The sequence below is a fragment of the Puma concolor genome, chromosome B1 (genome assembly GCF_028749965.1).
Source record: "Puma concolor isolate L17-30 chromosome B1, mPumCon1.1.hap2, whole genome shotgun sequence".
NCBI classification, from domain to species: Eukaryota; Metazoa; Chordata; class Mammalia; order Carnivora; family Felidae; genus Puma; species Puma concolor.
In genome coordinates, this window is record NC_141670.1 from 151,469,606 (window position 1) to 151,481,685 (window position 12,080).

Genomic DNA, 12,080 nt, shown 5'->3' on the forward strand with positions numbered 1-12,080 from the left:
AATACACACATATGCACACATACAAACATTTATATTGGGATTTTTATTCAGATTGCTTCAAATTGAGAGATTTAGAGAAATAATTGATATCTTCATTTATTTACCCATATTTACTATATTTCAATAAAGCTTTAATGTGTTTTTCTTAAAGGTCTTATTCATCTTTGGTTAGATTTAATAGTAAAAGCTCTTTTTTTGTCATTGCTTATAGTTTGGATATTAACCCTTTATCGACTATATGATTTGCAAATATTTTCTCTCATCCCATAGGTTGCTTTTTCATTTTGTTGATGGTTTCCTTTGCCATGCAGAAGCTATTAATTTAATGTAATCCCACTTGTTTATTTTTGGCTTAATTAATTAATTAATTAATTAATTAATTTATTTATCTGATTTTGGTGTCGTATACAAAAAATCATTGCCAGGACCAGTGTCAAGGGCCTTTTTCTCCATGTTTTTTTTCTAGGAGTTTCATGGCTTCAGGTATTAAATGTAAGACTTTAATCCATTTTGTATATGGAGTAGGATAAGGATCTAATTTCATTCTTCTGCATGTGAAAAACCAGTTTTCCTAAGACCATTTATTGAAGAGATTATACTTTCCCCATTTTGTATTCTAGGTGACCTTGCCAAGGATTAGTTGACCATATATGCATGGTTTTATTTTTGGGTAGTCTATTCTTTTCTCTTAGTCTACATATTGGGTTTTGTGCCAGTATCATACTGTTTTGATTACTATAATTTTGTAATATAATTTGAATTCAAGAAGTGTGATGCCCTCAGCTTTGTTCTTATTCAAGATTGCTTTGGCTATTCAGGGTTTTTTGTGGTTCAATATGAATTTTATGATTGTTTTTCTATCTGTGGGAAATTGCCATTGTAATTTTGATAGGTATTATATTGAATCTGTAGATTGCTTTGGGTAGAATGGGCATTTTAACAATACTAATTTTTCTAATCCATGAACACAAGATATCTTTCCATTTATTTGTGTCTTCTTCAATTTCTTTTATCAATGTTTTATCATTTTCAGTGTACAAATCTTTCACCTCCTTGGTTAAGTTTACTAGTTTACTAGTACATATTTTATTGTTTTTGATGCTATTGAAAATTATATTATTTTCTTAATTTCTTTTTTAGATAGTTCATTATTAGTGTATAGAAATGTGACTGACTTTTGTATTTTGATTGTGTATCTTCCAACTTCAATGAATTCATTGATTAGTTCTAACAGGTTTGTGAGGTGTGTGGGGAGGAAACATGTGTAATCTTTAGGGTTTTCTACTGTACGATCATGTCATTTGTTAAGAGAATTTTACTTCTTCAATTCTGATTTGGATGCCTTTTATTTGTTTCTCTTACCTGGGATTTTTGTTTTCTTCAATAGCTGGGATTTTCAGCACTGGGTTGAACAGAAGTGGTGAGAATGGACATCCTTGCCTTGTTTCTGATTAAAGGAAAAGCTTTCAGCTTTTCAGCACTGAATATGATGTTAGCCATGGGCTTGTCATATATGACATTTACTATGTTAGGGTACATGCCTAATTTGTTAAGAGTTTTTACTCATGAAAGGATGTTGAATTTTATCAAATGCTTCTTCTGTCTCCATTAAGATGATCATATGATTTTTATTTTTCATTCCGTTAATGTGGTGTGTTACATTTATCAATGTACTTATGTTGAACCATTCTTGTATTTCAGGGATAAATCCTACTTGATCATGGTGTATGATCCTTTTATGTGTTGTTGAATTTGGTTTGCTAGCATTTTGTTTAGGGTTTTTGCATCTATGTTTCATCAGGAATATTAGCCTGTACTTTTCCTATATTCTTCTCTGGTTCTGGTATCAGGTAATGCTGGCCTCATAGAATTAGTTTAGAAGTATTTCTTCCTGTTCAGCTTTTTGGAAGAGTTTGAGGTGATTGGTATTACTTCTTTAAATGTTTGGTAGAGTTCACCAGCAAAGTCATCTAGTCCTGTACTTTTCTTTGTTGCAAGATTATTGTTGACTGATTCAGTCTCCTTTCTGTTATTGGTCTTTAAAGATTTCCTGTATCTTCATGGCTTAGTTTTGATAGGTTGCATGTTTCCAGGAATATACCTATTTCTTCCATGTTATCCAATTTTTGGCTTGTAATTGTTCATAGCAGTCTCCTACGATCCTTTTTATTTCTGTGTATCAGTTGTAATGTCTCCTCTTCCATTTTTGATTTTACTTATTTGAGTCTTCTCTCTTTGTTTCTTAGTTTAACTAAAGGTTTGTCAATTTTGTTTAACTTCTCCAAAAGCCAATTCTTGGTTTTATTAATCTTCTGTATTCTTTTTATGGTCTCTATTTCATTTATTTCTGCTCTGATCTATTTCCTTCCTTCTGCTAACTTTGGGCTTAGTTTTTATTTATTTTTTCTAGTTCCTTGAGGTATAAAGTTAGGTTTTTTATTGTAGATTCTTTTTTCTTGATGTAGGTGTTTATCACTATAAACTTCCCTCTTATAATTGCTTTTTATGTATCACTTAAGTTTTGGTATGTTGTATATTAATATTCAATTTGTCTCAAGATTTTTTTTTGCTTTTTTAAAGATATTTTTGCTTTTGATTTCTTCTTTGATTTATTGCTTACTCAGGAATGTGTTGTTTTATCTCCACATATTTGTGAATTTTCTTATTTTCCTATTGTTATTGATTTCTAGTTTTATACCATTGTGATCAGAAAAGATAACTGATATTTCAATCTTCTTAAATTTATTGAAATTTGATTATAGCCTAACATATGATCTATCCTAGAGAATGTTCCATGCATACTTGAGAAAAATGTGTATTCTGCTGTTATTGTAGGGCATGTTCTGTATATGTCTTTTAGGTCATTTAATTTATTGTGTTCAACTCTACTGTTTCTGCATTGATTTTCTGACTGAATGATCTAGTCAGTGTGTCAAGTGGGTTATTGAAATTCTCTATTATTGTATTGCTGCTAATTTCTCCCTACATTTCTGTTAATATTTATTTTATATATTTAGGTGCTCCAATATTAGGTTCAGCAAAAAAAAAAAAAAAAAATTTACGATAGTTATTTTCTCTAGTGTCATTCTCTGCCCCAAGGCCCATCTGAAATGCCAGAGCAAGATATGTGGTAGGGTTTGCCACAAAACTGTTTTGTTTAGAAAACAGATTTATATTTTGACGTGTGCTCCAGTGTTTTTGGCAGAGTTTAAAAAATAACTAATATAGTAATTAAAACAAGATAATAATTGTTTTCATTCTAAGAATTGCTAGTTTAATTATGTTAAAAAGTCACTGAAGAGTGACTATTTAATTCAATGCAATGCAGCAAGGAATTACTGTGTACCTTTTCTAAGACTAGCACTCAGCTAGATATTCTAACACAGACTGATCTTCACTTTCCCCTTGGAGATGTTAGGTAATTAATCAGTGCACTCTTGGAAACATTCCACACATTAGGGCCAGTGCTCTGAAAACTTGTTTTTTTTTAATTGAAAAATAAATATAAATAGAAGTTCTAATATTTTTCACATCCTCTATGAATCATTAGCTTCACTTTGAAAATCAATGCTCAGAATAATCCAAAAGATTATTACTAAATTACTTCACAGGTGATTGCACCCAGAGGTAAGAGGGTTGGGCTATTTATGTTATACCAATTAGAGCTGTCCAGGTAAGGTGGAGCATAAGCTCCCAGACATCAATAAGTGAGGTGCTCAGGCTAGACAAGGCAGGCCTCTGGAGAAGTACAGGTGTAAACTGTTACCAATCAATATTTCTAGAAACTGGATTATGAGTACACCTTCCCAGTAAATGCAGTTTAGATAGGGAACAAGTATGCTACATTTCATCTTTTACCACAATTCATCATCTGTAAGTCATTTCAGCTTAAGAAACTCCTTAAGAAAGAGGAAAAAAAATATTTGCTTGTTTAAGTGATTATAGACATATAATTCCCATTGGCAAGGCCTCCAGATCATCTGAGATATGATCCTGACTTTGCTTCTTCTTCTTCTGTTGCTCTGTTGCTCTGTAAATTCCTATTCCCATAATAAATGGAACACTTTGGGTAGAAAGTACCAGAAACCCAATTAACAAGTCAAACAGAAGGAAGGAAGGAAGGAAGGAAGGAAGGAAGGAAGGAAGGAAGGAAGGAAGGAAAGGAAGGAGGGAGGGAGGGAGGGAGAGAAGACTGTGGGAAAACCTAGAGATTCATTTGACTTCAGATATGGTGGGATTCAGAGGCTCAAACAATGTCTTCAAGCTATTATTATTATTCTCCATGTGGCAGACAAAATAGCTTACATTTATTCTATATTCATATATTCTATATTCACCAGGTTATTAACTGAAGCAAGAAAAGAAATTTTTCCGTAATAGTCCTTGAAGGAAATTTTGAAGAATCAATATAGTTGGCTAAAGTTGGAATACCTCCTCAACCCTTCACTAATCACTGTGACCAAGAGAGTAAACCTGTGCCACCTTGTGTTAGGTGGGAGAAGGGGCAAGTTTAATTTCAACTGGATCATATGGAATGAGTTCTCTGTAGGCAAGCAGGGATCTCTTAGCAGAAAAAAAAGGGGAAGTACCAATGGGTATACAATAACTCTAATTCTAAAAAAATTTATCTCTAACCCAGATATCTCTGAACCCTAGACTTGTACGTTCAATGGTCTACTTGACATTTCCACATGGATTTCTCACAGGCATCTTGAAGTTATAACTAAATCCAGTTTTTGAAAGTTGTTGCCTTCTCACTCTCTTTCCTACATTTTTCCACTCAATAAATGGCATCACTGTCCATCTAGTTGCTAGAATACTATTTTTCCTTATCCTCATGTCTAATCCATTCACATTTGATGTTTCTACTTCTAATTCACTATCTCTATCCTGGACCTAGATAATCATTCATATAGCCAGCTCACCATAATCATTGCTTCCACTCAGGCTCCCTCTAATATCTGTCTACATAGCAACCTCTAATATTTGTCTACATAGCAACCAGATGTTAGGAGCACCTGGGTGGCTCAGTTGGTTAAGTGTCTGACTCTTGGTTTAGGCTCAGGTCATGATCTCATGGTTTCATGAGTTTGAGCCCCCCATCAGGCTCTGTGCTGACAGTGCGGAGCCTGCAGAGGATGTCTCCCTCTCTCTCTGCCTCTCCCCCACTCACACGGTCTCTGTCTCTGTCAAAATAAATAAAATTAAAAAAAATAAAAACCCCATACGATAGGTTTTATTTTGGTTAAAATTTCATAAGTGGCTTAGAATAAGTCATTTTATGTATTTATAATAAAATCCAAGCTTTTTACAAAGTCGTCTAAGGAGCTTAATGCTCTGCCTCTGACTATTCCTCCAATTTCTACACTCCTCCTTTCTCACTGTTCTCTATCATATTGACTTTTTTTTTTTTTGAGGGGTGGGGGATGGTCTGCACATTCTATTTCTTCTACCTGGAAGATTGTCCCGTGATGTTGCTCTTGCTTACTCTTTCTGATTTTTTAGATTTCACTTAAATGTCCCTCCTTGGAAAACCCTTACATATTATAGACCCTCCAACCATAAAACTATCTTATTTAACTATATGAGTTGCCTCTTGTAATTAATTTATTTTTGCTTATTGCTGTCCCTCTATTCTATGAGTTCAGGGACCACAACTTTTTATTTACTAATTTTTAATGTTTATTTATTGTGAGAGAGAGAGAGCGAGCACAAGGGGGAGGTGCAGAGAGAGAGGGAGAGAAACAATCCCAAGCAGGCTCCACATTGTCAGCACAGAGCCTGATGCGGGGCTTGAACTCATGAACTGTGAGATCATGACCTGAGCCAAAAACAAGAGTTGAACCCTAGTCAACTGAACCACCCAGGTACCTCATTTACTAATTTTTATCCAGTGTTGTCACAGTGCCTTAAACATAGAAAACTCTTGATCCATTGTGTTGAATGAATAAGTAAATGAGAAAAAAAAGGAAGGGGACAGAATATAGTGAAAAAGACATGAAGAGATGCAAAAGCCAGCATTTTTTTTTCTTCACACTGTTGTTTATGATTAACCACAGCTGGAGAATCAATCAGTTAATGAAAATGTTATTGTGTACCTATTTTGTGTAAGACTATGAAGAATGCCAAGATTTGAATAGCACAGTCTCTTGCTTATTGTAGTTTATAATATAGTTTATGTATAAAATTCTGTGCGTGTAAAAGAATACAAACTGAAAAATTAGACAAGAAGATGATTTGGTAATATGAAAGCTTCCACAGTACAGAATGTAATTGTCAAATATATATGATGTGAATGAAAGGTATTCCAGGAGTTCAGAGGAAGGAAAAATTCTTTTAAGCTAAGAGGAAGTTTTCTTGGAGAGGAAAGGGACAAAGGATTTGTTTTATTGGTGTATTCACCCTCTGTTATTATATATTCCCCTGACAGTAGCAGAAAATCTTTAAACTTGCCTGACTTATTTTCGTGGGTGGACCTGGAAAGGGATTCCCTAGGTGGCATCCAGTAACTACTGATCTTTATGAGGACTTAATCTGAATGCAGTTCCCAGCCAGAGGGAAGGTGCAAGCTCAAGCTTGTGAAAGATAGTAACTGGATGTCCTATTAGTCAGAGTCACACGTATTGTTTCAAACACGTCATTTTGTTTTTTGATGCTGGAGTTCAAGCCGAGGACTACAAGTGGGATCTGATTTTAAGGTGAACTTTCCCCCCATTTTAGCTTAACCTCTATCTTGTTTTAAATAGAATAATCTCTAAAAAACAACGACAACAACAACAACTATTCTTTGATTTGGACATGAAAAGGGAAAGATACAATTTGTTTTTGTAATTTGGACTAAATGTAGTATTACTGAGTTCTCAGTAGAAAACTATAAACATAAGTTAATTTTCTCTAGAATTTGCTTACAATAATGATTAGGTGTCTGAAAAGGAACCATTTTTCAGAAGCAGAAAAAAAAAAAGCAACCTCCCAAGAGATGATCTTTTATAAGGTTTAGATTCAGGACATAAAAGATGTATTTGAGGTCTTCTTTAAAAGTTTCTTGCCCCAGGACCTCTCTACTTCCACCAACCTGAACATCTGTCATCAGCTATATAAATCGCTCAGAGTTGTCAGTGTTACTTAATATACTTGAGAACACCAGATCTAGGGCCAGATTCCCTGAGTTCAAATGCCAGAATCAGCATTTCCTATGCCACCTCAGACCAGTGTACTTAAGTGTCCTCATCCAGTTTTTTTTTTAACCTTCAAAATGAGGGTGATGAGAATTTTAAAAATACTTTACTCCCAAGATGGTGTGAGGTTTAAACAAAGGAATTGGGTCCATGTATACTGTGTAGTATGGACTTTAGTACATGTAAACTATTATTTGTGGTCACATCAATCCTGTACTGTACCCATTTTTAAACAGAGGTCAACTCCTCAGGAGATGATAGGCTTGTTAACAATAACATTCTAGTTTGAACAGATTCTTAGTACTTTCTTATATCTGTCTGATATGACAGAATCCTGATCCTTTCCCCTACTGCCATTATGTGCACAGTTCAAAATTTCAGGGGACATTTATGTAAATTGTTGCAGACCTTAAAATCATATTTTTCTCCAGGTTACTTGATATAGGAAAATAAAATGAATTCAGAGAAGCTTAGTGAAATCATAAGTGACATAACTCAAAACTGATCCAAACCCTTGGAATGACAGTACAAAAGGGGGGTCACCACTAGAGTCTCCTGCCTCCCACCTTGCTTTATATTCCCATAGATTTCTACTTTTTGGAAAAATTTTTAATTTTTTTAATGTTCATTTATTCTTGAGAGCGAAAGACAGAGTTGAGTGGTGGAGGGGCAGAGAGCTAGAGACACAGACTCCAAAGCAGGCTCCAGGCTCTGAGCTGTCAGCACAGAGCCCGACATGGGGTTCCAACTCACGGGTCACAAGATCATGACCTGAGCCAAAGTCGGACATTTAACCAACTGAGCCACCCCGGTGCCTCAAAGGATTTCTACTTCTACTTTGCAATAAGATTTGCAGATAAAACAAAACAATGTGCTATTCTCTTCTTCCCTTTACCATATTGCTGATTTTTAATTCATTTATTCATTCATGGATTTTCACCATAATTCATCAAACATGCATTGAGTGTTTACTGTGGGCCAGGCAGTGTTCCAAACACTGGAAATACAAAGATGAATCAGACACACTCCCTACCATCATATAGCTCACAGTCTACAGTGAGAAAGCCACAATTGTAAACGGGTGTGATAATTGCTATAACAGCCTCATGTGCAAGTTGCTGGGGTGGCCCAAATAAAGGAGTATTGAACTTTGAGGAGGGCAAGTCAAAGATAACTTATTTGTCACTGGAGAGTCTGAATAGTATCAGAACTGTAATTAAAGGAATTGCAGAGGGAAAAAGTGCATTGTAGAAAGAGGGAAATGAAATGTGCAAAGCCATAGAGGTGTGATTCAGTCTAGTGGGATTAGGACAGAGCAAGTAACTTAGTAGATGAAAAAATAGGCTTTGAAGGTAGGGATGGCTCAAGGGCCACTGAAAGGATAAGATTGCAGAGCTCATGCTGAGGGAGACAGAGGGCTTGAAGTGGGAGGATCACATCCTCAAATTTGCACTTTGGGGATATCACTCCGGTTGGTACTATTGTGGGGGAACAACTGAGGGGAGAAAAGACAGAGTAGAACCACATAAACGTGCCAGTGAGGGGATGCTGCAGAGACCCAGGCACAAGTTTCAAAGGAGCTGATTTTAGACTACAGCCGTGGAGTTGGAGGAAAGGAGAGAGATTCAATACTGAGTAGGTAAAATCTATTGAGCATTGTTATTAGTTTAAAGGCATCAAGGAGAGGGAGAAATCTTGTGGAGAGGGAGACAATATCCCCTCTTCCCAGTGGATGTAGTATTTGAGGGGAAAGATTTACCATGGTGGTGGGCCTTCTGTAAACTTATGTGGACCTGGAATTTCTAATTTCTGACGCTCAGTCCAGTGCTTTTTACTGTGAGGCAGTGCCTCAACAGTCTTTTGGGAATTAGGTCCCAGGAAATCAGCTCACTGAGCATTCAAATCCTTCAATGGCTCAGACTGGAGAAGCTGAGTAATAAAATGCTGATGGTATGGAGTGTGGTGAAACTTATTTCCGAACCTGGTACCAGTTGGAAGCCTGCCTGCCATGGAAAGATGACTAACAAGTGAGGGTGTCAGAGTCAAATGACACGTCCTTACTTATTATGTCAAATGCTCTAGTAATGGGATAATTATTTAAGAAAGCAAAGAGTTGAGGGGTGCCTGGGTGGCTCAGTCGGTTGGGCATCCAACTTCGGCTGAGGTCATGATCTCATGGTCCATGGGTTAGAGCCCCGCGTCGGGCCCTGTACTGTCATAACAGCTTGGAACCTAGATTCTGCTTTGGATTCTGTGTCTCCCTCTCTCTCTGCCCCTCCCCAGCTCAGGCTCTGTCTCTTTCTCTCTCTCTCAAAAAGTAAATAAACATTGGGGCGCCTGGGTGGCGCAGTCGGTTAAGCGTCCGACTTCAGCCAGGTCACGATCTCGCGGTCCCGTGAGTTCGAGCCCCGCATCAGGCTCTGGGCTGATGGCTCAGAGCCTGGAGCCTGTTTCCGATTCTGTGTCTCCCTCTCTCTCTGCTCCTCCCCCGTTCATGCTCTGTCTCTCTCTGTCCCAAAAATAAATAAACGTTGAAAAAAAAAAAATTAAAAAAAAAAAAGTAAATAAACATTAAAAAAAATCTTAAGAGAAAGCAAAGAGTTGAAACAAACAATGGACTGGATGCCATATTTGGAAATACCACAAACTTAGGATGGGCTTTCTTAAAAGTGAGGATGCTTCCTGTAAAAATAGCACAAAGGGGCGCCTGGGTGGCGCAGTCGGTTGAGCGTCCGACTTCAGCCAGGTCACGATCTCGCGGTCCGGGAGTTCGAGCCCCGCGTCAGGCTCTGGGCTGATGGCTCCGAGCCTGGAGCCTGTTTCCCATTCTGTGTCTCCCTCTCTCTCTGCCCCTCCCCCGTTCATGCTCTGTCTCTCTCTGTCCCAAAAATAAATAAACGTTGAAAAAAAAAATTAAAAAAAATAAAAAATAAAAATAGCACAGATACTTAAATTCATTTGACAATGATCAAATGAACATTATCAATAGTTTGCTATATGACGGGCAAGGTGTGAAATGTGTGAAACATTATTTCATTTAATCTTCAAAACAACTCTGAGGTAGATATTGTTGTTATCCTGTTTTACAGAAGCTGAACAAAAGTATACAGTTTTGTTAAAGTTATTCAGTTCTGCAAAAATTAGAACCTCTTTTAGTCTTACCACTGTGATAAACCAGTTCCCGTCTGGGAAAAAAACAAAATTCTTATTTTTGCCTCAACTCTCTAGAAAAGACAAAGGAGTAACATTTTTCTTATGACTAATACTTCTATTGTTTAATTATTCTAATCAGATGTCTAGGATATTTCGACGTTCTTCTGGAGGAGGTCGGTTTATCAAATCTCATGTTATCAGACTGAGGTATGTATACGTAGTTTGCAACTTCAAGCCAGTATCCTTAAGAAGTACTTGATCAACATGACTGCCCAGCTCCCTTGGGAAAATCTTTACAGGAACACAAAGATTTCATAAACCCTGAGTAGTCAGCTTATGGTGCACAGACAGTTCCCAGTCATGACAGGAATATGTCTGGAGGCAATGCCAGTCATTAGACGCTGGAAGGGGAAGAATGGCACTGGTACTGGGCTAAGTAGAATTTAGATGAGCTCTTTTTGGTTATCCTCTTTGTAAGGCTATCCAATAATCAGACTATGACTCTCTCTGCAGTAAGATTTTTCTTTAATGCCATTGCATTTTTATTATTATCTCTAATACCTTTTCATTTTTATTTTTGGATGAGAGGCAGTATGCATAAATTAAACATACATACGTTATGAGTCTCAAACAAATTATTAGAATCCATCTAATAATTAGTATATACTTTTTTATATGATGTCCAAAAGGCTTAATATTTACTGAAATAATGTATCTTGTTTTCTACCCATTTTGGTGAAAAATTTTAAAATTTTTCGGTGGCTATCAATCAATATACAAATATAAATACATGTAATACTTAGTAGTCTGCTTCATTTCTTGACGATAAAAATACCTGTGGTTAAGGAGAACCTGCCTTTTCTTCTCCTCTCTTCCACTTTTGTTCCTTTCTTACTTTACTTTCTCTCTCCTTCCTTCCTACTTTGATTCTTTATATGTTTCAAGGTGAAATTCATTCTCAAAAGGTAACTAGAGGCTTTCTAGACCTATACATGGTATAAATGCATATCTTTGAACCTCTTATCAAAACATTTATTTTAATAAGTGCTTTCTCTAATTATCCACTTACCAAACATACGTAAACTATCAAATTCCAAAACATAAATAACTTAACACAATAAAGGTTTACTTCATTTCCATGACATAGTCCAAAGAGTCAGAAGTGGCCACAGGGGACATGGGTACTGGGAGGGACTGCAGAATGGAATTGCCCACTAGATCTTTGGTATCTGGTTGGCAAATCCAGGAAGAGTGAAAGCAGGGAGGGTGGTATGGGAAGTTTTCAGGGGCCAGGCTGGAAGTGGGATACATCATTTCTGCCCACAGAATTCACTAGAGTTACAATAAACTGCAAAGGAGGCTAGGGAATGAAATTTAGCCCTGTGGTCAGGAGGCAAAGGTAACATGGTTTCGTGGGCACAAAGCATTGTCTCTGCCACACCACTACTGAAAAATGGTGTTGGTTACCGTGGCTTATAATGTCTTCAAAAGCAAATTGTTTAAGTGCATATAAAGCATGATTTCATGAACATGTCTTCCTTTCACTACCGCCTGCAGACTGTGACCTAACTAAGGAGAAAGAACAATTTTTTCCAGCTCTGTATCCTACTCAGCGTTTCTGGAGATAATTTAGAAATCTGATACACACATATTTCATCCATTTTTAAAAATTTAGTGGGAATCTTAATAGGTAAAAATAGTTAATAATTAGAGAGGTGGCTTTGTTGTTATTATCTCTATTAATCTGCT

At 36.5% G+C, this 12,080-nt stretch overlaps 1 protein-coding gene and 1 long non-coding RNA gene across 3 annotated transcripts in view; one reads left to right on the plus strand and one right to left on the minus strand.

Moving 5' to 3' along the window:
• The window catches only part of LOC112858714 (transmembrane protease serine 11F), a 92,555-nt gene that overhangs the window by 61,245 nt on the left and 19,230 nt on the right, over window positions 1–12,080 (plus strand). For both annotated transcript variants that reach the window (XM_086704921.1, XM_086704922.1), the window contains exon 5: window positions 10,471–10,538. In XM_086704921.1, coding sequence (XP_086561047.1) covers window positions 10,471–10,538 — 68 coding nt within the window. The remainder of the gene's footprint in view (window positions 1–10,470; window positions 10,539–12,080) is intronic.
• The window catches only part of LOC147581957 (uncharacterized), a 286,206-nt gene that overhangs the window by 25,790 nt on the left and 248,336 nt on the right, over window positions 1–12,080 (minus strand). The window lies entirely within an intron of this gene.